Genomic DNA, 25893 nt, shown 5'->3' with positions numbered 1-25893 from the left:
CCGAGCCGGGCGGTGCCGTGCCCGGACCGTGCCCTGTCTGTGCCATACCCGCACCGAACCGAACCGAGCCGAGCCGAGCTGAGCCGGGCGGTGCCGTGCCCGGACCGTGCCCTGTCTGTGCCATACCCGCACCGAACCGAACCGAGCCGAGCCGAGCTGAGCCGGGCGGTGCCGGCCGGGCAGGCGGAGATCACGGGCGGCCAATGGCTCTGTCCCGGCTCAGCCCAGCCCAGCCCGGCCCAGCCCAGCAGGTGGAGCGGCTCCGTTCCATGGGCGCTCTGGGGGCGGCTCCGGTGCCGGTCCCGCCTCGGCGCTCCCCGGGCGAGCAGCGGCTCCATCCTCCGGGGCCGGAGCGGGCGCTGGCTCCGCGGCTCCGGGGCCGCACTCCGGGATGGCTTTCGCCAATTTCCGCCGCATCCTGCGCCTCTCCGCCTTCGAGAAGCGCCGCTCCAAGGAATACGAGCATGTCCGCCGCGACCTGGACCCCGGCGAGGTGTGGGAGGTGGTGGGCGAGCTGGGAGATGGAGCCTTCGGCAAAGTCTACAAGGTGGGTGCTCGGCGGGGTCCGGGCAGCGGCGGGGGTCCCGCAGCCCGGCTGGGAGCGGCTCCGCTCCCCGGCCACAGCGGGATCCCGTTAGCCGGGAGGAGCCGGGCGGCCACGGCGGCTGGGCTGGGCTGGGAAGGGAAAAGGAGGGAGAAAGGGGGAGAAAAGCTGCCTTAATTTTATTTTATTTTATTTTATTTTATTTTATTTTATTTTATTTTATTTTTGGTCGTCCTGAATCGCCCGTTTTCAGAGCGATGCTTTTGTGGACAGACCCCGGCGCTCCCTGCCAAGCCCCGCCGGTGCGATGAATGGAGAGCGAGGTTTCTTGGAAGTCAGCACTTCCAGGGCTGTCTCCAAAGTTTGTGGGTTTTTTTGAGTCTCCGGGGGTGACACGGGATTTGTATCCGGGAGGGCTCAGAGGAGCCGGGTCCAGCGCTGTGAATATTTAACCTCGGGGTTTAGGGACGGGGGTTTCAAGGACCAAAGTTTCCCTGGACTTTGCGCTCCAAAGCAGCGGCGTTCCCGCTGTCCCCGCTCTGAAATGTCCTGTGCAGGGTTGGGCCAGGGGGGTTCGGGCTGCAGGAGCCCGGTGGCGATCCGGGCACACCTGTGTGACAGGTTTGGAATGGGGTTGGGAATCTCCTCTTGGGCAGCTGGGGCTTGGTGGCCTCCCTTAGATCACTTGAGAAAGTATTGCATTTGAAAACAACAGCAAAAAAAAAAAAACAAACCCAAAACAAAACAGAAACAAACAAACAAACAAAAAAAAAAGAGATAAATAAACCAGGAAGGGAGGCAGGTGACTGCACAGAGGCAATTGGTGTTTATTTCTCATCACTATCACGTTATTGGACAGCAGCTCTAAAAAACTGCTAAACACCCATTGAGAGAAAGTTTTTAGCTAAGGATCCTATCTTCTAATAAAACACAATTCCTAAAGATCATATTTAAATCCCTTCTCCATTATCCTCCTGAAAGCAGCATCGGTAGAAATTCTGTCACCACTCTGCTCTGTGTGGTGCATTGGAAACACATTTGTGTGTAGCAATACTCACTCCTGGATGATTCCTTGCTTTTATTTGTTCTGGTTTCTCAAGAGGTGGCAGGTAAACACTGGAAAATGGCTTCACTGGCCTCTGAGAGAAAGGAAAACTTAAATAATTATTGAAATGCTTTCTATTTTAAACATGTATAATGTACCCAAAGTAGGTGACTTGGAGAATAAAGCTGCTTTAGAGGTGGCTGGTTTGGTTTATAGTCTGTTATTGTATCTGAATGCCTCAGTTATTAACCCCAGCCTCACACCAAGAAAACCATTGTCAGAGTAACTTTATTATTGGAGGTAAAGCATGTCAGCCTGCCGGGCAATAACATCTCATCCTCAGCTCCTTTTATCCCCATTTTGACCCAAATGAGAATAAAAATCTCCTAGTGGGCACCATGTATTCACAACCAGGAGTTCACTCCTCCTGGATCTTGAATATTCAGGCAAATTTTTGCTTTTGTGGAGTTTTAACCTGCTAGGCAGTTTTAACCTGCTAGGGTGAGTTCTAACATCGTGCCAGGAATCAAAGAGTTATTTTATTGCATTTAGCAGCATTTCACTTCTCCATTGCTTTGATCTCTTCTCCACCTGTTCTCCATTCTGTGTGGCAAATGGTCATGGATGGATTTTCAATTCTCATCCAAGAGTTGGTTCATTTAAAAATCCCAAATTATCTGGGGATCCTGTGCTATAATTCCTTATTTTAGGTAATAACCAGAGACACATTTTCCCTTCACCCAAGGTTTTTTTGTTATCTTCCTTTGTTTGTTTTTTTTTTATGTCTGGGGTGGGGATGAGCATAAGGTGGGACGCGAAAGAAGGGGTTTGCCTTCTTGTGCTGCTCAGCTGCCAGAAAAACGGCAGAACAACCCACCAAAAACTGCAGAACAACCCACCAAAAACTGCAGAATAAAATTCAGTGAAGAATTTGAATCATTCTCTTGACCTCAAAGTCATTTTGCTTTTCTCACTGAAGGCATTGCTTGGAGCAAGGCTGAGTGTTTGCACAGCCCCTGAGGATTTCAGGATGTTGGAGTGAATTCCTGCCTGTTTTCCGCCCCTTTTGCACACCCGGAAGCGTGGGGAGGTGACGGAATCCTGTGCCTGCATCCTGCCCCGTGTGCCATATGCTGTGTCCCCCTTGGAAAGGTCTGAGCAGGCTTTTGTACTCTGGGCACTCAGACCTGGGAGAAACTGAGGTGTGGAAAGATGGAAAAATGGGCTGGGTTTAGTAGGATTTGGGTTTGTGAGGCTGTGTGTGAGCGGGAGGAAGGAGGGCTCGGGTATTTTGGGGTATTCCTGCCCTGTGGAATCCTGTCTGGAGCTGTGTCCTGAGCTGAGCAAAGCTTTCACACAGTCCTTCCAAAAGTAGGACAGGCTTCATTTAAATGCATATTAATGAACAAGAATGAAATTTATAGTGGAGTCTGGCTTGTTCACAGCAGACCTACAAAAGCTGCGGCCAGCAGAAACGGAGACTGGGTTTTCCCTGGTTTTATAGAAAGTCTTTTTTCAGCAAAAGAGGATCTGCCTGCATGAGGAACCAGTTGAACTGAGGGCAATGAAGCTGAAAAGTAGGAGGGGGTGGGGAGGAAATATTTCTTTCTAGTTCTTATTCTGTGAATGCTGTGGTTTTGGCAAGGCCAGAGGTCCAATGAGGACATGGTGGCAGCCCACAGGTGACCCGGCTTTGTCACCACCTCATCCAAAGCTCATTAAATGGATAATCTTAAATCCAGCAGTGGGGAGGCTCCAGCCCACCCAGGGTTGGGGACGTGTAAAAGTTCCTCACTCAGACTCTTCCCAAGCTGCCTTAGAAGAAAAGCAAAGTTATTTTTTCTGGAAAAATAACACCTAAGAGACCACTCATAAACCCAGGGAGATCTGTGTTGTCACTTCAGAGCTGGCATCGTTTGGGAGGGACAAGTGGCAGAGCTCTCAGGGAAGATGCTCGGGGTGAAACCAGCAGTGCTGGAGCCCCTGCACCGCTCTGAGCCCTGCAAAGCCCAGAATTCTCACATCCCGCTGGTGATGCCCGCAGGGAGGGACGCCCGGGCACTCTGGTGGGCACCGAGAGCCGGGACCTCGCCGCCTTTCTCCTGGGGGAATTGTTTTGCTTCTCCCTTCGCCTCTTGTGCAGCGCTATCTGCCCTGCCCAGCGCCTGCTGATGGGGACATCGGTTCCCCGATAAGGCAGGGTGGGGACACAACCCACGTCCCTCTCACGCTGGGAAAGGAGGTTATTATTCACTTTATTCGCTTCAAATCGCCTTCAAACAGCTCCATGCCTCCCTCCGAGCCCCGGAGCCACAGCGCAGCCTTTTGTGCAGTTGTTCTCCTTTGTTCCTTAAAAAGGCGAATTTGGGTTATCTGATGGCTTGTGCTGCTATCGCTGCTGTACGCGCTGCGGACTGAGGGGTGATAAAAGGCTGATTGTTGGGTGCTGTGCAGCTGCCTGGCAGCAGCCCGGCTGTTCGTGGGCACCAGGGTGACCCTGGCACTCCTCTCTGCTCGTCACCCCAGCCTCGGCGCTCAGGTTTGCCTCGCTTGGCTCAGGTGATGCAGGCTCAGCTCTTGGTTTGGTCCGTGAAGGGAGCAGGTTTAGATGGGATTTTGGGGAGGAATTGTTCCCTGGGAGGGTAGGCAGGTCCCGGATCCCTGGAAGTGTCCAAGGTCATGGATGGGCTCTTGGAGCCACCTGGGATAGTGGAAGGTGTCCCTGCCCACTGCAACAAAATGAGCGTTAAGGTCTCTTCCAGCCCAAATCCTTCTGTGATTCTACAATTTCATCTGTAATTCCTGGAAAGGGTGTGATGTTAATCTGCTAAATTAACTTTGAAAAAGAAAAGGGAAGGAAAACGAAACCAGGGGAAGTTCGAGCTGATTGGCCACAAAAAAAAAAAAAAAAAAAAAAAAATAGGATCAAATCATGGTCTTGTCCTTTAGAACAGCTGAACGGGTTTTGTTAAAATCTTTTCACTTGGGAAAGAGGAATAATGGGAAGATTTAACAATATTAAACCTGGCTGAACTTTAAACTTGATTTTCACTTTCAGTGGTTGGAAACGTGGGATGCTCTGTGGCTGTCTCAGTGTGACAAGGGACAGGGACAGCTCTCCATGGCCTAAATATTTTGACAATGACTTCAGTGGCACAGCCCAGATCTTGGCAGTGCTGCTGACAGTGGGAGCTGTGGGCAGCTCAGATGAGCTTCTCACCCTGGAGCACGTGGCAATTGTTGCTGCTCAGAAAAACTCCCCTACACATCTCACAATTGTTTAAATGGTTTGTCTCCCGAGAATCCAGTTTACTTCGAAGAAAAAGTTCTTTTTCTTGCCCATGGGGTGCTGCTGCCTGTAAACTTGGGGTTCTCCAGGTGAGGATCAGTTCGAGCCCCTGTGGCAGTGCCAGCCTGGCTAGCCTCAGTCCAGAGAGAAAAGAGCTTCAGCAAGAGGAGCAGGGGCACACTTTGCTCCCATGGGAAAGGGAGGGGGCAGCTCCCTCCCACAGCAGGGTCTGGATGTGCCACCCCCAGGATTTGGGCTGGAAGGGGCAGTGAATCCGTGGCACAGGGCACAGCCATGGCTCTGTTCCTGCTGGAGCTGCATCCTCGGCCTCCTGGCTGGAGAAAAGCACCTCCCAAACTGCTCCTCCCAGGCACCAGTGGAAACCTTCTGACATTTCTCACCTCCCTGTGCTCCTGTTCCCATCTTTATTTGTTCAGCCAAAATCTGGGTGGTATTTGGGGAGGGGGGAGAGGCAAAGAAGGAGGCAGGCTGTGCCCAGATGCTCTTGGTTGTCCTCAGAGCATGGATCTGCTGCTCCTGCCCCTTATTCCTTCTGCAGTGGGAAGTGCCAGCAGTGCTGGGCCACGCTGGCAGCCCTGGGCTCTGGAGGCAGGGAAATCTGAGTGGTTTATTCCCCTACCAGGGCCTTGCTGAGCTGATGCTTTTCAGCCCAGTGAGAGAGGGCTGCCAGCCAGCCAGATGTGCCACTGCCAACCTAAACCCATTCCCTGGCTCTTGGGTGTCACAGCCACTCAAGGTCCCTTTGTGGACCAAATTTGTTGCAGGGAGTTGCTAGGAAACTCAGAACTGGCTGGATGGCTTTTCCCCCCCACCCTCTATTTCCATTTTTTTTGCATTTTTTCAATGTTGTGGCATTGTCTGAATGAAGACCAGCCCAGGAATGCTCACTTGGAGCACCGTGCTCTTCCAGGGAGAGCTGGTTTGGAGGATCTTTGGTGCTTTTGGTTTCGAAGCTGAAGATGCTGGGTCAACGTGGAGCTTCTCTCTCCTCAAACCTTGCCTGTTTATTTGCACGTGTCTCACTCAGCCCGTGAGCTCTGCCTGGTTTCTGTGGGTGGTTCCAAGCAGCCCCAAACCCTCTGGCTGCGCCTCTGCCTCTGTTTGGGTGCAAGGTCTGAAACATCACGTGGGGCTGTGCTGCTCTGTGGGTTTCTCATCTCTGCCCCCCTTTGCTGGGCCACTGCTGAGCTTTTAGGGGCAGGAGAGGGTCTTTGTGCTGTGCTTTGGTCACACTTTTGTTTGGCAAGTCTGTGGCTGTGGCTCAGCTCTCTGCTGGGGCTGCTTTCCCTCCCCTTTGCTTGTAAAACCAAAGGAAGGCATTTCTGCTTTTTCATTTTATTTTTGTTTTAAACGGTTTTGGGGGTGTTTCACAAGCCACTTCCCTTTCCTTCTTGCTGAAATGTTGCCACAGCTGCCAGAGCAGCAGTGCTGGTGCAGGGGTGGGGGCTGTGGGACCAGGGCTGTGCTGCTGTCCCCTGCCCACTTGTCACCAGCTGCCCTGTTTGGTGGCACCAGGGTCTGAATCCAGATTTTCAAACAAGACCCCCCAATAGGATTCATTTATGGCGACAAACTGGAGCGGTTCTAGGGAGCCTGTTAGGCTTTGGGAGTCATGGAATGGTTTGGGATGGAAGGGACCTTGAAGCTCACCTCATTCCACCCCTGCCATGGGCAGGGACACCTTCACTAGCCCGGGGTGCTCCAACCTGCCCTTGGGCATTTCCAGGGATCCAGGGGCAGCCACAGCTGCTCTGTGCCCCCTGTGCCAGGACCTCACCTCCCTCCCAAGGAACAATTCCTGCCCAAAATCCCATCTAGCCCTTCTCTGTCAGTGTGAAGCCATTCCCCCTTCTCCTGTCACTCCCATTCCTGAGGAACAGTCCCCCTCTATTTTTGTTTGGTAGCCCTGCAGGCACTGGAAGGTCACAATGAGGTCACCCCAAAGCTTCTCCAGGCTGAGCAGCCCCAACTTTCTCAGCCTGTCCCCATAGGGGAGGTGTTTCCATTCCGGCTCCCATTGATTGTTTGATCAATACTGATATTTGCCACCACCAGCACCGACTCAAACCTGGCTATTCTCTGTTTGTTTATTGAAGCAGAGCGCTCAGGCCAGGTTCATCAGGAGGCAATTAATCATTATTTAATCCCTGGGAAATGTGTGAGTGAGCAGTGTCACACAGAGCAGGAGTGGGGTGGGGCAGCTCCGGCTATCAACCCCCAAATTCAGCATCCCTGTGACCTCCAGGGTCTTTGTGGGGCTCTCATTTGGTGATACCTGAAGCATCAGCTCTCCTGGCATGGGGACAAGGCTGGCAAGGAGGGGAAGAAGAGCTGACACCAAAACTGTGGTGGCATGATAGCCTGTGAAGGATGGCTTGGGAAGATTCTGGGTGCAAAGGAGCTGAGATGGAGCAGTTGGGGAGCTCTCAGTTCTCCTTTTTGTGGCAGTGGGAGTTCAGGCAGGGCTTTCCTCTGCCTCACCTAGAAACTGGCCGTCCTGAACCATCCAGCCTTCCTGTAATGTGTTCTTTCAGGGCTTAAAATAGTTCCAGTGTTTGTCACACTCGGGATTTCACAATAGCTGCGGGGTGAGTCACAGGCAAAGGACAAACAGCTTCTTCTGTCACCTGAGCAGGCACCTCTCGCCCCTGAGATCCACAAACTGAGCAGAGCTTTCCTTCTGTGCCCTCCAGCAGCAATCCTGCTCATCCCCAATTTCCTGGAATTCCCAGGGTGGTTGGTTGCAGGGCCAGCACTCACTTTGCTCCAGAGTTCTCCAGGAGGATCCCTGGCATTGTTTCCTGCTTGGCCTCTGGCCTGGCTCTCTGCAAGTGGTTTACTGAGTAACTTTTATGTGACATTCGTGGAATGCACATTCCAGCCCTGCTCCTGCAGGGACCTGACTTGTCAGGGGCTGGTGGTGGCCACGAGGGGTTTTCGGGGTTTAAATGACTCCAATGAACCCCCCTGGAGTTCAGCAGCACCTCCTGGGCACCATGCTGCCAGCTGCCTGCTCCATTTTTTAATTTTTTTTGGTGCTAATTAGCACTCCAAAGACAAATTATCCCTGGGATTGAGATGTCCAGGAATGGATGGGCTAAAAGATGGAACTGACATCCAAGAGTTTAGTAGGAATCTGGGAGCCTGCTGGGATGTGGCTGTAGCCTGGTATCACAGCTGGGGGACGAGCAGATGGAGAGAAAGGGGCAGAATATCCTTGGAATGTCAAAGCTTTCCTGATGCCCAGTGTGACTCGCTGGGCTCCCTTCAGGGTTGCCCGTGCCAGGCACTGTGCATCTCCCTCTGGCTTGTGCGGTAGGACCACGTCAGTGGGAGTTTGGGCTCAGAGGGGCCATGGACACCTCAGGAAGGGATGAACTGTCCAGCCTGTACCAGTGTTGGTCCTCCCAGAGCTGCTGTGTGAGGTAACCACTGTCTTCTCTGCACTACAGGGGAGATGATTCTCCAAAATCTCATTCTCACCCCATGACCTCAGTTCTCCTTCCTATTTCTGCTTCTTCTGCCATCCCGAGGGTCAGTCTGGTCCCTTCTGGGAATTGCCCTTGGTTGCAGCAGTGACCTTTTCACAGGGCCATGCCCACACCATCCCTGTGCCACCCTGCCCGTGGGAGCTGGCTGCCTCCAAAGTGCTGTTGCATCAGGAGCTGCTGATGTCCTGAGCTGATTTTTCCCTTGGAGATGCTGCTCTCGTTTCCTCTGGGGTGAGGAAATGTTCCAGCTGGGGGGACGTGGGACATGGGTAGACTTCCCTTTGGAGCTCATGGGGTCCTTTAGGAGCTCAGGGACAAGGAAGTGGGCAGGGGTGGGTGAACACTTGTTCAGGACAGCTCAGCATGGAGGAGGAATGCGGAGGGACCTGTTGTGAGCACCAGGCAGGTGCAGGTGGGCTCCCAGCTGGGCTGCTCACCCCTGGCATGGAGCAGTAACAGTGAACGAGGCCAGCCTGGGCTGGGGTCACTCCCCCACCACAATCTGCAGCCTGGTTTGCAAACCCTGACCCCCCCAGCCCAGCTCCCTGCTCTGCTCCCGGGTTTTTCCAGGTGCCTGCTGGGCCCCAGCATCCTGCAGGGCCCCTGCTGGTGGGAAGCAAACCTCCAGGAGAAGCCCCACCTCTTCTCACAATATTTACTTCCCCTCCTTGGAGCTCTCCCAGCTCTCTAAGTGCAGAGCAAACACAGTGGGGCACTTTTTTTGCTCCTGTTTGGAAGGGCTGAGCTTTTCCCCGTGCTCCTTGCACGTCTCCCCCTGCCCTGCTCTCTGTGTGAGAGCATCAGGTGCTGGCTTGGTGAGAACACAACCAGCCTGAGCTAAAGAAACTCCCTAATTTCTCCTGAAACCAGCGGGAGCTGCTGTCCTGCCTTTGGGCAGCGAGCCCAGGTGGAAATGGATTTGTCCCCTGTGGTAAGGACATGGCTGTCCCTGCCAACTCCTGGAATGCAGCAAGACTTCCAAACACATCAGAGATCCCTCATTTTCCTCCCCCTGCTGCAGGATTTTCCCACTATCCCTTCCTCCCGTCCCTTGGTACGTGGTTATGGTGTCACCCAAGCTGTGTAAAGCTGTTCGGAGGGGTTTGTGGTGTTTACAGCAGGAATTAATCCTCCTGTAAGCTCCCCTGCAGGTTTTCCAAACACAGAGATGTAAACTGCAGAGTGGGAAGAAAGGTCACAGGCAGAGCTTGGCCAGCTCCTGCAGGGATTCCGTCCACAGTGGGAATTGTTTTCCTGGGGGAGAGGCAGCCTGGGCTGGGGGAGATGGAGGGAAAAAGGGGAAGGAGCTGGAATTGTGTCAGTGGGGAGCAGAGGGTGAGCTGGAGGGAATTCTGTGCTGTGATCTGCTGACTCAATGAACTCCTGGGAATGTCTGGATGCTCCTGAGTCAGCAGCTCCTGTCTCACCCCTCTCCCGCGTGTGACACATCTCCTGGTGCAGCTGGACTGGGAATTTTACAAAGTCTCAGAATCACTGAGGTTGGCAAAGACTTGAACATCATCAGGTCTAACCTTGTCCCCACCCAGAGCTCTCAGTGTCACCCCCAGGAATTCCTTGGGCACTCCAGGGATGGGGATCCAAAGCTCCCTGGGCAGTTCCAATCCCTGAGCACCCTTTCCATGCAGAAATTCCTGCTGCTGTCCACCCTGAGCTCCCCTGGCCCAGCCTGAGGCCGTTCCCTCTGCTCCTGTCCCTGTTCCCTGGAGCAGATCCCAAATCCCCCCCTGGCAGCACTCTTGGATTATCTGCACACTCAGGATTTCTAGTAATTCCCTGTGATAGCACCAGAGAGCTTCTATACTTTGAACTTTCCTTGCTTCCCTCCTCCTCCTCCCCCCCACCCCCCATGCTGCAAACAACAGGATACATCTCCTTTCCTAAAAGTTTCCATCTCCCTGTGATGGGAAGTGGTTTGGGCTTTGGAGCCTGGAGGGAGGAAGGAGGATCCAACCACTCTGTGAAGCTGTGGGCAGCTTTAGGAAGCAGAAATGCCTCTGCAGGTTTCCCTCCTGGTGTGATGGCTGGGGCCAGCCTAGCTGAGAGAGCAGGAATTGGAGCAGCAGGGATTTTGTGCTCCCCACTTTCTCTGGACTCACCCTGGTTTTCCCTTCCAGGCCAAGAACAAGGAAACAGGAGCTTTGGCAGCTGCCAAGGTCATCGAGACCAAGAGTGAGGATGAGCTGGAGGATTACATGGTGGAGATTGAGATCCTGGCCACCTGCGACCACCCCCACATTGTCAAACTGCTGGGAGCCTTCTACTGGGATGGCAAGCTCTGGGTAAGGGCTGGCCCAGCTGGGACTGGGACATTCCCACTCTGCTCAGGGGAAGCTCCGGAAAACCTCTGGAGCTGCTTGAACATCAGAAATGAGTCATGAGCTGTGCCCTGTTCGCTTTGTGCTCTGGATTTTCCCTGCTGTCTTAATCACCAAACTCTCTTCTAACTAAAGCTGCTTGTAAAAACCCAAGGGATCTTCCACAGGGAAGTGGGAGTTGTGTTTTTTCTACCATTAAGGGTTTGTAAAGGTAGAAAAAGCATCACCAGTAAGTGGCTCTCTCTTTTAAAGCCCCTTTTTTAAAACAAGACCTGGAAGGTGGCGAAGAAAATCTGGAAGCTGATTTGAAGAAAAGAAGCTGGAAGAAAATCTTCCAGCTGATTTTCTGGATTTGGGGCTGATGTGTGGCTCAGCACTTGTAATGCAGAGCTGATAGCAAGAGCTCCATTTCCCGTGGCTGTGGAGGTGCAGGGACATAAAATGCAATCGAGTGGGTTGGTGCAAGGGCTGGAACAGCAGGTTCCTGCAGCTCTCTCCCCTAGCCCAGCAGGTTTATATATCATTTTTTATTTCCCCTGCCCTGCTGTTCTCTCCGAGTGCCTGGCAGCGCAGGAAGCTGAGTGTGAAAGGCACTTTCCTGTGCTCTGTGCAGGGCGGGGAAAGGCTGAGGGGATGAACCCTTGGGTACTCAGATAATCTGTCAGGATTGTGGAAATTGGGTGGACAAGAGGATTTTTAAACCCATCTCAGCCAGTTCATCTGCTCCTCCTTTAACTGCAGGAAGCCAGATTGGCAAAGGGGTGCGTTCAGCAGCTCTGCTGCCTCTTCCTTCCTGTTTTTAATGTTTCAGATACCTTCGTGGCCTCCCTGAGTAAATTTAATAGAGTTAAAGAGGAGATCTCAGCTTTTGGGACTTGCACTTGTGTGAGCTGAGCTGTTGGAGCTGCCAGTCCCTGCCTGTGAGGGCTGAGCTGGGATAACAATCCCAGTCTGCTTCGTTGCTGGGTTCAGCAGTGCAGGAGAGGGATGTTTTATTGGGCTGATTCAGCAAGCACTTTTTGCAATGTCATGAATGTGTTTTCCTATTTAAAAATCCATGGGTAAAGCCCCTGAGTTCTCTGGGACACCCAGCCTGGAGTGCTGGAGAGTTTCTGCTCTGTCTCCTGGTCTCAAGGGAGCTCAGTTGTCCACTTGGTCTTTTGGATGGATTCTGAGCCCTGGATATGCTAAAGAGCAAAGTAAATGTGTACTCTGCTAAGGAAGGGAAGGACAAACATCCCTCCTAGGAGGGGACGTGGGATTTGGATGGATGGCAACTGCAGCAGGATTAATCTGGCCTAAAGTAGAAAGGCAAACACACCCTGAGCCAGGTGGGAGATGAGGCTGCTCTCTCTGCCACCCTGTTCTCTTGGCTTCACCTCCCTGCATCCTCCACGTGGGCCTTGCTCCTTCTCTGAGATGTCAGCCCCCTCCCTTCCCTCTTCCCACCTCCTCCCTGCCTTGGGAAGCATTGCCTGCCTTCCTTCCTGGAGGGAAAATGGATTGCAGAGTTCCTCAGCTCAGCCTTTGTCCAGGGAGTGCTCTGTGATGTCAAGTGCTCATCAACCTCCTAAAACTAATCTCCTAAAATTACCCAGCCTCTCTGGAACCCCTGCAACAAGAGCCTCCTGTGTGGGGCTGTCCCACGAGGGCAGGAGCTGGGATTGTGTCAAATCCACATTATTGTGTCAAATCCACATTCAAATCCACTACAGCCCCGGCCATTGTTCTGCGAGCAGGATCCTTCTCTTCATTTATTTGTTGGAGTAGAATTTGCATGTCATTGCTCAGGCTGGTTTTATTAATGCTCCAGTGTTTTCCTGGCTTGGAGGGGAGTCACTAAGCCAGGCTGTTTTACTTCTGCAAGGCTTTTAGTCCCTAAAGTCAAAACCTTCCTCTTCTTGGTGACCAGTGCTGCTGGGAAAAATTTGCATCCAAATATAAACACCAGCTTTTATTGCTCTGCCCACATCCCATCCTCCTTTCTGTCTGTGCAGTTGTTTGAACAAGCATTTTCCTGGATCATTTGCATGGTGGGTGCCTGGATTCTCAGAGTGGCTCTGGCTAAAACTTCTGGGGGTGCCTGTCTGCTCAGGAACCCTCTGTGGTTTCCTTGCTGTTTTCCAGCATGGAAAGAGAATATTCCAGGTGAGCAGATGTGCCCAAGCTCCTGCATGGCAGCAGCTCTTTGGCTCTTGAATAATTCACAGCTCGGTTCCACACGCAGCCTGAGAGGGGCTTTTCCTAAATCAATCTGGCTGTTCTTCCCTTGAATTTACAAGGAAAATGTGTGAGGAGCCCTCCTGGTCCCCCCGAGCTGTGTCAGGTCCCTGTGGCTCCTCTGCCAGGCTCTGCCTTTGTGCTCCAGCAGTCAGGAGGGGACATGAAATATTTATGGAGCAGAAAACCTTTCTGTGCAAGGGGAAGTGGCTCATCCTCCAGCAGCTGCTCGGAAATCCACAGCACTGAAAGGAAAGCACAAACCAGAGAATTCCTCTGGGTTTTATACCTGATTGGCATCAAGTATAAAAGGAGGAAGACCTCAATTCTTGTGTGAGACGGAGCAAAGCCCAGTGTGAGCAAGGGGTTGGAGAACCCCAGTGAGTTCCCAGAAATAAAACTGGTGGGATAACAGCATCCAGCATGAATTTTCTTGGCATTTAAATCATCTGCGGAGAGGCCGTGCCCTGCCAGCAGCTCCTATCTCGTTCCATCCCCCTCCATCTTCTTTTCTTTGCTCGTGGCAGAGGCCAAGAAGTCTTGTGCTGGCTGAAAACAGCCCAGGGAAGCTGCAGAACTGCCCTGGTGGGAGCTTTCCGGATTTTATTTTATTTTTATTACAAGCCCTGTGGCATTTCATGTTCTTCTGCATAAATCCTGGCTGCTGGAAATTGGGGCACCAAATGAAAGCTGAGAGTCATGTACTTTTTTTTTTAAAGAGTTTGGTTTGAGTCCTTGTGGCTGGGACACATTTTAAAGTCTCTTTTCCTGCAGTGTGATGCAGGACATGGAAAGAGAGAAGCAAATCCCCCTCACTCAATATAACCCAGCTTCTAAAATGGACTTTTTAAAGTTATTTGTGGCTTACGAATGGGTCTGAATTGGGGTTTGCTTGCTTTGAACAGAATTTTTCACTGATAATTACTACAACGTGGGAAAGAAAAACAACAGCTCTTGTGTTTCGTGTCCCTCTCGAGGGCTGCATGTTTGGGAGGTTTTTTTCCCCCCTTCCAAAACAACAACAATAAAAAAAGACTTGAGACCTCAGAGGAAGGGAGTAACTTTTGATCTGCTGAATCCCTCTGCTGTTTCCCAGTGTCTCCTCCCGCAGCCGGAGCAGTGATAAGAGGAGAAGGGAGGAGAGTTTTGTTTGCTGTGAAGAACTTGACCTTTCCTGCAGGAAACCTCTGCTCCCAGGGGATGCTGGCTGTGTCCACACAGCCCAGCAGGGCACGAAACCCAGGAGAGCCTGAGATGCTCCAGCACCGAATCTGCAGGAATCTCTAGGAATTCATTAAAATATCATCTGGCCCCAGGTGTTGAAGCGCTTTGCTGGTGGTGGGACAACTTTTCTAGGGAAGCCCTGGGGAACTGTGTCGCCCTCCCTCCTTCTCCCTGCCCCACGGTTTCCATGGCAAAAGGGATTTTGAATAAACAGCCATTTCCTGGAGATCAAAGCAGGGGTTGCTGTACCGTGCAGGTAACCCTGCCTGCCTGGCCCATTTGGGGAATGGTTCATTTAACCAGCTTAGGGCTTCTCCTGTGTGGGTACAAACTCCTGCAGCTGGCACAGAGACTGCAGCTCTGTGCTGCTCTTTGTACTCACTTTAAAAAAAGCCCTTTGCATTTTCTGTGGGCAGGCCCTGACCTGCCCAGCCAGGGACTTTTGGGATTGCTCCCCCTTTGATATGGATGTTGACTGGAGATTTGGGCATTCTTGAAAATCCTGTAGCATAAAGAAATGTTCATTACCCCATGCACTGACTGCTGGGCTATGTAAAACATCTGCACCATTTGGTTCTCTGGGGCTGGTAATACCTTTTCTTTAAAACAAACACAAAAGGGAGCTGGCAGCAGGATCCGATTCCCCACAGTTATCCTTAGCAAAGGGAGGTTATCACAACTTGCAGGGATGTCTTGCAGGGTGAGCAGCCTGAGCTTGGCTGGATGCCTGTGGGGATGTGTTTGTGTGAATGCTGGACCAGGGCAGGCTCTCCAGGCTCAGTCCCTGAGGAATCCCATGGCCCTTTGTGTCCCTTTAAAACTCCACTTGGCAGCAGAGCTGCAGCCCTTCCTTCTTGGCCTCCTGCTCCTGAAGCTTTGTACCAAACTTCCCCCAGAAGTTCTTGAACTTTGTTGTTTGCAGCTCGCGGGAGTCGGACGTAGCCAAGGGAAAACCCAGGAAAACAAAGTGATCCCAAACTTTGCTCAATGGCTGGCCGGCATCCTAGAGGAACAACAATCCTTTCCTTTCCTCCTTGTCCCAGCTGCAGGAACAGAAATCCCAAACCCTCCCAGATCTGGCTGTTCCCTGGGACACGGGAGCTGCTGCAGGATCGGCCCCGCTGGGAAAACCAGTGTGGGGGTGGGGTTTGTTGGACCGGTTTCCAAATTCCTACCAGTCCAGAATTTGGGCAGAACTGCAAAACACCTCCAGGAACTTCAGTGGGGTGGGTGGGAGAGGAGCAGGTGTGGGCACATATCAGCAGGCAATGGGACAGGGCATTGCTCGGCCCTGGGAGCTGGGAATGCAGCAAGGACATCACAGTGTCCTCTCCCTGTCCTCAGGGGTAGCTCCTCATCTTGGCCAGAGCTGCAAAGTGGAAAAAGTGATGCAGCCCAGTGGTTTTTTGGCACTTCCCTGCATTTCCAGGGTCAGCAGTTTGCTGTTCAGAGTAGCATAATTGAAGTGGGTGGTCACTTCTGCTCCAGCTTTGGGACCGTGTCCCTGCCAGCTGGGATGTTGTGGATCAGATGCCTGGGTGACATCTTCCCTCCCTTCTCCCTGCCTGGGTGACATCCTCCCTCCCTTCTCTCTGCCTGGTCATTCCCAAAGACCTGGAGTTCTAAATCCTCTTCTGCTGGAATTCTGGGCTGCAGGTTCCATGACCCCCTCCATGCTGTGAACGTGAGCTTTGGCATTCGGCCTCCTGCCAAGTCAATCTAAATCCTGTTCTGGGTAAAACTTGGGGGGGGGGGGGGGGGGGGGAGTGTTTCCCTTAAAGCAGAGAGAAACAGAATGATTTTTAGCAACCCCCAAAAATGATTTATGTATCAGGCAAATTGCCACAGCCCAGCTGAGTTCAAGAGTGCTCCTACAGGTACCAACACGACAACCCAAAGGAGAACAGAAACCTTTGTCTGCCACCCTTTGCACAGGATAACGTTGCATGAAGAGGTTATTGAAGCCATAATAATTCCTTGTGATTGCACAGCCTTGTCATCTGAACACCCTGGAATGCTTTATAAAAGACCTGGTGTCATTATCCTGGCTCTGAGAGGAAAGGCACAGACAGGGATTTGCCTAAAGTTTCCCCAGGGGGTAAATGGCACTTGGGAATTGGCTGCTGAGTCCCAGTCCAGGGTTAGAACATGAGGCCAGAGTTTCATGAAAAGAAAAGCAGAGCAGACAAGAAGCCTCATAGGCAAATCAGTTTTCAAAGCACTTGAAAACTTTGTTTAGGAGTGAATTTGCAATAAGCCACGTTCCCACTTGGCTGGATCTCCCAAGGGAATGCTAAGGAGCAGTGTTTGCATAGAAAGGAATATTTATGAACTCCCCATGGATGGGAGACAGCGCCTTGAAACCCAACTTCAGCCTAAACCCTGCAGTGAGGGATAGCTTGCAGGTTTAAACTTTATTCAGTTTCAGATATAGCCTGAAAGTTGTCATTTGGAGGGAGGGAGGGACATCCTTTTGCAGACCTCATGGCCTGCAGTGATCCATTGACTTCAAAGCCCTCGCTGAAACTTAAACAGCACCTCTGAGGTTGTGTGATGGATCCAGGCTGGGAATTCGGGGGTGGTTAGGATGAATGGTTGTTTCTAGGGACATGCCAGAGTGGAAAACTTGTCTAGCCCTTTGGCACCCCTGCACTGAATTGTCCTCGTGGCCAGGCGAGGCTTTGGGGCTGCGCTGGAACTGCTGACTTCATAAAAGCCATCAGGAAACTCATCCTGGGTCAAACTCCAGCTCTCTCAGTGAGCTTTGCCCTTCTGAGATGCCTCATCTCTTCTAGATGCTGACACAGACTCAGGGCACTTGAGGTTGGGGAATCTTCCCACTGAAGCAGCAACTTCTTTCTTTTTGCTATTTATATTTGAAATGATCCTTGGAGTTTTGCTTCCCATCCTGTAACAAAGTGAACTCAGTGGCCTCTAAATGCTGATAACTTGGTGAGAAAAGGGATCCCACTCACAGCCCTCCAAACAGCAAAAGATGCTTTTTTGCAACATCAAAACAGTTTGGTTGAACTCAAAGGAGTTTTAGTTTGTTCTGCCAAAACTGCAGAAGGGATGGGAATATTTCTGCCAACTGTGGGGGGCAGTTCAAGGAAATATTTTGTCATCTTGCAGTGATTTAAATGTGGATAACTTGTCCCCAGTTTCCTTCAGATCAGCAGGCAGCTCTGCATTTCACCAGGAGTATTGACTTGCTCTCCATAAAGTTTTCTTACTCTGAAACTCCCTAAACTTTGTGTTCCTTGTTTCCCGGCCTGCATCTTCTTCCCCCCACCCCTTATGGGGACAGCCTCTTTTCATTTCTGACCTCAAAATATTTTTCTCTGTAGGTTATTTTGTCCAGAAAAGGAGGCAGAAAAGGTTTATTATATTTAAAGTCTCTGAATGGTGTCCTTGTCCGTGAGGGAAAATTGGCAAGCTTGGAGCCTTCTCTCACAGAGAGCCAATTATTTCACTTCCACCTACAGCATACTTGCCATGTCAGGCCAGCTTTTGACATTTGTGCTGCTCTGAGAGACTTTTGGTGGCTTCTGGATTGTTTTGTGCCCTCTCTGGTGGCTGCTGAGTGCCAGCTGCAGCCAGAGCTGGTGGCTTCTGCAGTTCCTGGTGGCTTTTGGGTGTTGTCCCCTTTTGTCTTGTCGGTGCTCAGGCCTCGTGGGGCTCTAGGAATGAGGTTGGGAAGGATTTTGTGCCTTGCCTTGTGTTGTGTTCAGCCCCCAGCAAAGAGCAGCAGCAGCTCAGCCTTGCTCTGGGTGAGCCCATCTGGTGCTTTATGAGCAACGCTGGCAGAATGTTCTCCCTGTTTTCTCCCAGCCCTTTGGCATGTGTGGGGTGAAGAGCGTTGGGCAGGAGGCTGGTGGGGAAGGTGCCAAGTTGAGTGTTTGTAGGAATGTGAGCCGCCTCCTCCCCCTGCTCCCCAGTGTAAACTGAATCCTTGGGCTTGGGTGGGAGCAGGGGCAGGCTGGGCAGATAACGGGGAGGCTCAGGCAGAGCTGCTCCAGCACAGCCCAGCTGGGGAGGAGGGAGGAGGTCTGACCAAACGGGCTTCAAAAGCCAAGGAGGTGCTTCCCAAATCCACCCCACATGGTCCTGCACTCCCCGGTGCTGTGAGGGAAGAGGGAGCAGCTCCCAAAAGTTCTGATCCAGTTCTGCTCTGCTCCTTGAAGTTCTGATCCAGTTCTGCTCTGCTCCTGGAGCTTCTGATCCCGTTCTGATCTGCTCCTGGAAGTTCTGATCCATTTCTGATCTGCTCCCAAAAGGTCTGATCCAGTTCTGTTCTGCTCTTGGAGGTTCTGATCCAGTTCTGATCCCACTCTGATCTGCTCCAGTTCTGTTCTGCTCCTGGAGGTTGTGATCCTACATTCCTTATCCTGCCTCCTCTAGCAGCCACCAGGACAGTGCAGCTTCACTGTTAACCACCAGAACTCGGGTTCGGATGTCACACAGATAAAGGATGTGCCTCTTGACCCTCACTAAATGTGGTTCCTGTGCCTAAATATATCCCTGTATTCTTGCCACTGGTGAGGAATGGCTCTGTGTCTGGTGTCTGTGTCACCCAGAAGCTAAAGCCCCTTTCTCAATACTGGGAAGTAGAAATGTGTCCCAAGTTTTTGCTGGGCTCAGCCCAGGGGGTGTCATTGGTTTGTGGGGACAAGAGATGGAGCCAGGTGACCCAGGTTTGGAGGTGTTGGGAGCAGGTGAAATCCCTGACAGGTGAGTGAGGCTGCGTAGGAGCTGTTCACGTATCCAGGCCACAGCTGAGCTCTGGAGAAGCTGCTGGAATCTTGGAGGAGACAGGAGATTGCTGCCTGTGTCCCAGCGGCCACTCTGTGTGCAGGGCTGGGCTTCTGGCTCAGAGTGCTCTCAGGATGGGGCCTCAGGTCCGTGTCCATCATTTTTTTGGGAGGCTTTTGGACAAGGGACCATCCGTGTTTTGTGCTGTGCTCTGTGTTTGCTGGGCCAGGATCATCCCCTCCATGGCATTTGTGTGATGTTGGCTCCAGATGCTCCTGACTTGTCTCAGTGCCATGGTGATGTGCAGAGTTTGAAAACAGAGCCAGCTGCTGCCTGTGCCCTTTCTTTTCCACAGCATCTGTTTTGTGGGACTTGGCAGAGGTGAGGGAAGCTGCTGGGTGCCACTGATCCCAAGGAGCTGGATGAGGAAGCCGGAATTCAGTGGCTAATGGGGCAAGGAAGCCTGGCTAAAGCCAGGACTGGGAAGCTCTCCTGGGCTTGCTCATCCTCTGCCTCTGAGTCAAAACCAAAAGCCCTGGAGCCTGTCTGGGCTCTCAGGCTCCCCCTGCTCCTGCAGGGCTGGGGCAGGATCCTGTCTGTGATGCCAGTGCTGGGAGCAGGGACCAGCCTTGCTGTGACTCCTGTGCCACTCATGGGCAGGTCTGGACCATTTCCTGCTGCCTCGCACCACCCCCTGTGATGCCAGGGCAGTATTCCCATGCCATGCTGCTGCTGCTGTGGGCTCTGAGAGGAGCCTCCAGCAAACCCACTCTTGTCCTGGGCTCATTGCACTGCAGGGAAACTCTGTGCCTGTGCCAAACCAGGGACTACTTTGGGTTGGGAAGCTCCTTCTGCATGGCCAGGGAATGGTGTGAGATGTCCTACCTGTGTTTGGGGTGGAGGAGCAGGAGGAAGTCACCTGGCAGAGGAAGGGTGGCAGCAGATCTCATTGCCAAAACCTTCACCCTCATCAGCAGGGGCTGTCCCCGTGGGGCTGGGGGCTCTGGGAGGGCCAGACTGTCCCTGCACGGCTGGGAAGGGAAGGGAAGGGAAGGGAAGGGAAGGGAAGGGAAGGGAAGGGAAGGGAAGGGAAGGGAAGGGAAGGGAAGGGAAGGGAAGGGAAGGGAAGGGAAGGGAAGGGAAGGGAAGGGAAGGGAAGGGAAGGGAAGGGAAGGGAAGGGAAAGGCTCTGCAGCTGCTCTGCTCCTCTGTGCCCTCTCTGCTGAAAGCCAGGCAGGGGGATGTGCCCTGTGCCTTTGCACCAGGTGATGCTGCTGGATTTGCACCTCCCAGCCACGAGTTTCACTGCAACAGGAGGAGGATCCAGACTTCCCCCTTTGGGCAATCCCCTGATGGAAAAGCAGGGGCTGGCTGCTGGCTAAAAAGCAGCTTTGTAAAATTCACCCTAAGGGTGAGGACAGAACCAGGAACGGGGACAGAGGGTGAGGACAGGGCAGGCAGCCTGGGGAATGCCAGGCCAGCTCCTGGAGCAGGGAGTTTTGTGGGTGGGAGTCCCTGTAACTGTTCTGTGCCTCTCTCACTGCCACCCCTACTCTGGAGAGCTCATCCCTGTCTGCAGCACCAGCACAGCTGGAGGCAACCAGAGCCCCCAGCTCACTCTGGCTCTTTCCCTTTTCCTTTTGTTGTGTTTTTGCTGAATGTGAAGTATTCCTGCTCCTCTGGACCATGGGAGCTGCTGGCTTTGCTGCATTTTGTCTGCTTTTCCTGTGAGCGGGTGGTGATTCCTGGAAAGCCCTGCCCTGCTGGGGGGCACATCTGGCTCCTTCCTCTGCCTCTCCATCGCAGCTCAGCCCAGGCACCACTGTGGTGTCAGCTGCACGTGGAGCAGGACTGAACCCTCTGCTGCTCTGGGGCCGGCTGGGACACACCCGCTCCTTTTCCATGCCCTGCTCCAAACTGGAAAACACCCAGGTGGAAATTTCTGCTGCCAGCGGCATCAAACCCCCAGGAACTTCGTGCCAAGTCCACACTTTGGATAGAAGGAAGGTGAACCAGGTGTGATGGGTGGCAAGGAGGGAACCTGGCAGGATTTTCCTTCCCCAGCTCTCTCTGCAAGCGCAGTGCGGTTTCCTTTATCAAATTTGTTTTTCTTATCTCTGCAGCCCCTCTGTGCCAGCACGGGGCTGTGCTGGGGTGTTCTTTCCACTGTGGGTGACAAGGACACCTCAGAGCTGCCCCAGAAACGTGGCAGAGCCACGTGGGTGCCGGAGGTGGCCGTGGCAGCAGGATGCTGTGGCTTCCAGCAGCTGCTCACACAAACAGGGTGAGCTCCTCTGCTGCAGACCAGGGCAGGGAATTGCTGAGCTCTAGCGGTTCTGCTGCAGTTTTTGGGCCAGGCAAGGTGGATCTGAGGGCAGTGGGGAGCTGGGGGCATGGGCAGGGGCCCTGTGCCTGCTGGGGGTTGCAGTTCTTGTCACTCGAGAATATCCTGAGTTGGAAGGGACCTGCAAGGATCATCCAAGTCCAGCTCCTGATCCTGCACTGGAGCCCCCAGGTTAAAACTAATCTATTAATACAGTTAAAACCCAAAATCTGGGATGTCTCCAGGGGCAGCCTGGGCAATCCCAGCTCCTGCACGCTCCCACTGTGTGACGTGTGCTCCAACCCTCCCATCTCCCCCCTCCTGCCCCCACAATGGTCCCACAAGTGATGGACAGAGGGGTCTAAACCCTTTCCATGACCTGAAGGCTCTTAATGACATTCCTTAATTGCTGTAAGGGTGCAGATTGACATCCAGCACAGGATTTCACTATAACCACACGTGTGTCTACAGAATATTCAAAGGCTCCACAGGAAGCAAATCCTCACACAGTGAGGAGTGGCCCTGGGAGCTCTGGGTCACCTCTGTGACCCCCCAGACTCCCCGAGGTGCACTGAACAAGCAGCAAAGTGCCAGGAAAAGCTGCAGGCAGCCCTCACCTCCAGTGCCTCGGTGGCCACTGGGCTGCCAGCCAAGGCTGCTCTGTCCTGAGCAGACCTGGTGGCCTCTGGTGCCCGTGGGAAATTCCTGGCACCCAGGGGCACCCCTGGCAGGAGCTGCCCTCAGCTTTCCCAGCTGATGGCTCTTGATTTCCACCTCCCCCATCCCTTTCTGCCTGCCAGAGGGTTTTCTGCCCTGTTGTCAGTTTGTGGGCACTGCCCTCTGAGTGCCAGCCAGGTGAGTAAAAGTCAAATCCTGCTCAGGGCCATCCCCTTGGGACTGGGCAGTGTTTGGTGAAATTGGCTTTCCAGATAAGCTTTTTGTGGGTGGTTTTCTGTTTTTGTTTTAGCTGATACAGAAAGTTCCAGGCGTTCAGACACACCCAAGAGGCAGGAGCTGTCCTGCCCAGGCTGGGAGGAGCGAGCTGGGTCTCTGTGCCACCTTGAGGGCACCTGGATACCTGGGCAGGAGAGGCTGGTCCTGGTTTGTCAGACCCAAAATGCTTCCAGGTCCTGCTGTGGTTAACACAGGATTAAGATGAGCCGTGGGAAAAATGGAAGTGACCAGCAAAGCCCTTTAACTTGAGTGGACTTTCAGATTTAAATGTAATGTTGCCCCATTGCGAAGGTTTTTTGAAAAGAGAAAGATTTTGTGGTGTCAGCATGCAGGCTTCTGCATTTTTGTTTTGTTAAATGCAAAGGAGAAAAGGGCCCTTTTTATTTAAACTGTCACAGAGGTTTTCAGAGTTAGTGAGAGCAAGTTCCTTTCTCTTTCAACCCAGCTGCCCAAATCTGTTCCTGTGTCTGCATCCAGAGCATCCCTTGGGATGGGACTGTTGTGAGTTCCTTGGCTGGGGGCTCTGGCTGTGGCTGTCATTCCATTGTGTTGCTTAAAGCACCCAGAAATGGAGCTACCAGTGAATTTGGGGGTGGCTGTAGTGGACTGGAGACCAAAACATTGATAGTGAATTTGTAGGAGCTTTGATGCGGCACAGGAGCCCTCGGGTGAGGAAATCCCTGGATTTCTTGTGCAGAGGAGATCATCAGAGACAGGATGTTTGCTCCAGCCCCACTCCACGCTCCCTGCAGAGCCCGTGGGGCTCCCTGAGCAGCAGCAGCAGGAGGATGAGGAGGTGTGGGTGCTCCCAGCTCACACACACAGATGCTGATGTCACCACCCTGCCTTCCTCCTGCCCCCATGGCAAAACGCTCTCCAGGCTGGCCCTGCTCCTGGAAGGAAGCGTGCTTGGAGGAAGATCTGGGAGATTGCCAGCTGTGTTTGTTTAAATAGGATTTTTTTGGGGAGCTGAAACGAGCTCGTTATTTTTTTAGCTGCTCGGACCATGTGGCCACACCCAGAATTATTCTTTGGCATCTCTGTGCATGTTGAAAATGCATATTTTGAAGTTTTTCGTGTTTCCCGTACTCCCAGTGCCCAGCTGCAGCCTGCTGTGCCTGGATAAACACACAGGCTCACGCTGCTTCAGGGGGACTGATGCTCCTCATTTTCTGACTGCCAGGCTGCAAAAATGGCTGGAATTTTGTGAGGTTTGCTCTGAGGAGCCCAGGAAGGGCTGATGGGCACTGGTGGTTTCAGTCTGCTAAAAACAAAGGGTTGGAATGACTGCTGGAGCTGTTTGGGGTGATGATGGAGCACAGGAGAGTTCTCTGCCTGGGGGGATCATGGCAGGAGACAATTCCTGCCTTTCCATGTGCTCAGGAAGCTGCTGATGCTCTGGCTCAAGGTATTAAACAACCAAAAAATGTTGATGTGTCCCACTGATGGCCAGATCCCTCCTGCCAGACTGAGCTGTGCCAGGTGGGCATTGGTTCTCCCGGTTTGGGAATGGTTCCACTGTTTTCCCAATTGCTTCTCTCCACTTACCTGTTTCACATTCTCCCCTGGTTCTTCTCCTCTGCTGGTGCCTCTGTCACACCTGCTCGGGTTTGTCACCTCAGTTTGTCCCCTCTCTTGCACCTGGGCTGATTCCAGAGCAATTCCAGCTTTGCTGCACCCCTGCTCCCCGTTCTCCAGGACAAAGCAGTTGTCTCCACCAGGTGATAACTGCATTTCCTTTGCTGTGCAGAGCACCTGAAGGGTGGGATGTGGCTTTCCTGGAGCTGCAGAATCAAACCATGGCAAACAGGGAGCTTGAACCTTCTCCCCTCAGCTCCTGGGCCAGTGCTTGGAGCTGCTTTGGGTGACGTGACTCGCTCTTGATGGGTTTAGAGAGCTGAGCTGGTAAACACTGCTCAGGCACTGGCCTCGGAGTCACCTCTGGCATTTCACCACTCTGGAATGCTGCCCTGTGTCACCTCCACAAGGAGAAGAGCTTGTTAGAGAGGTGAAGCATCTCTTGTCCCTTGTAATCCCTGGCTGCTTGAAATTGTAATCAGTTTATGTGAGCAGCGCCAGAGGGGAGCAGGGAATTGAGGGTGGCTCTGGCTGAGTCTGTGCAGAGGTGAGGGGAGAAGATCTGCATCCCTGAGGTGCTGGGGGCAGCTGGGAGGGATGGCAGGGCTCGATGTGTGGGGCTGGCAGGACAGAAATGGCAACATCTGGGGAATGTGCTCACCCCCCTCTTTATTGACACAGCTTCCCCTCGAAATGAGAGAGCAATGAACTACTGAGCAATGCGGGGGAATAAAAATAGTTTAAAAAAACTACCCTAAAGACACGAGAGCCCTCCCCATCCCTCATTTGGCAGGGAAAGCCCTGCCTGATGTCTCAGGGCCACGTCAGCTCGCAGCTATGACAATGATCCCATCCTGCTGGCAGCGCTGCTCCCAAAGGCAGGGCAAGGGATGGAAACAGGGGGAGCTCCAAATCCTGAAGCTGCTGCTGAGGTGGGAGTCAGGTACGGGGCAGCTGGGGGTGTCACAGCCTCGGGAGGGTCCCTGGGAGCTGGGCAGAGTGTGGGATCTGAGCCCGGGGTGGGGCTCAGGGGCAGCATTGCCATGCAAGGAATCAAACCCAGTTTTTCTGTCCTCTTCCCTCCCTTTCACCAGGGAGACACAGCCTGGCTTTAATTCTCTCTTTGTTCCCCCAGATCATGATCGAGTTCTGCCCTGGTGGGGCCGTGGATGCCACGATGCTGGGTGAGTGCAGCTCTGCCCTGTGCCCAGGGTGATGCCCACAGAGCATTTCCACCCTCCTGGCACGACCCCACGATGCTGGGTGAGTGCAGCTCTGCCCTGTGCCCAGGGTGATGCCCACAGAGCATTTCCACCCTCCTGGCACGACCCCACGATGCTGGGTGAGTGCAGCTCTGCCCTGTGCCCAGGGTGATGCCCACAGAGCATTTCCACCCTCCTGGCACGACCCTCAGCCAGATGGCAGGCGTGGGTGCCACAGCTGTCCTTTCTCCCCCAGGAATTCGCCTATTTTCATACCCTGAGCAGAAGGTGTGGCAGCCCTGGGGGAGTTTTGGGGCTACTTTAATGTCCTTTTGTGATTCAGATGCTGCTGGGATGAGCAGATCACAAGGCATGGGGAGAAGGGAGAGTCTGGCTGCAGGGGAAAGCTGGATTTAAATATTTGTCTGCTGGGGGCACTGGGTGCTTGGGATCCCGTTCCCACAGCTCCCAGTGGGGCTGAGATGCTTGAGCTGGGTGTCTGTCAAGATGAATTTCCCCAGATCTTTTTGCTGACTCCTCCGTATGGTATCAGTCATTTGGTGAGGCAGCAGAGCTCTGATAAACTGTGCTTTGCAGCAATCTCCCCTTCTTTAACTCCTCCCTTCCACACAGAGAGAGCTGCTGGGAGCAGGGATGGGTGGCTGGACCCCAGAAGAGCCCTGGCTGGTGTCACAGCCCCTCCGGGGGTGGCCCTGGGGGTGACATCCCCTCTGCACAGCAGATGTGACACCCTGACATCACCTTACCTGGAGCCTTGGGACAGAGCCACATCTCCCTGGGGGTTATTCCTTGTCAGCCCTGATCTTTCCTCACTTTCTTTTTATTTCCAGGAACCAAATTTATCATCTTTAACTCAGCCCTTGAACTTCATCCATCCTTTAGGGAACTTCTTTA

General features: G+C 53.0%; 1 protein-coding gene across 6 annotated transcripts in view; it reads left to right on the top strand.

Moving 5' to 3' along the window:
* Positions 1-280: 280 nt before the first annotated feature.
* Positions 281-25893, top strand: part of STK10 (serine/threonine kinase 10) — a 39898-nt gene continuing 14285 nt past the window's right edge. For 2 of the 6 annotated variants that reach the window (XM_062502543.1, XM_062502542.1), the window contains exons 1-3: positions 284-547; positions 10526-10690; positions 24912-24960. In XM_062502543.1, the coding sequence (XP_062358527.1) occupies positions 392-547; positions 10526-10690; positions 24912-24960 (370 nt within the window). In that variant the 5' untranslated portion in view covers positions 284-391. Of the gene's footprint in view, positions 548-2552; positions 2742-10525; positions 10691-24911; positions 24961-24981; positions 25119-25893 lie in introns of those variants that run through there. The other 4 variants (XM_062502547.1, XR_009933632.1, XM_062502544.1 and 1 more) reach the window with 4 other exon arrangements.

This window comes from Cinclus cinclus, chromosome 14 (assembly GCF_963662255.1).
Source record: "Cinclus cinclus chromosome 14, bCinCin1.1, whole genome shotgun sequence".
Classification (NCBI taxonomy): domain Eukaryota; kingdom Metazoa; phylum Chordata; class Aves; order Passeriformes; family Cinclidae; genus Cinclus; species Cinclus cinclus.
This window is presented reverse-complemented; position numbering and strand designations above follow the sequence as displayed.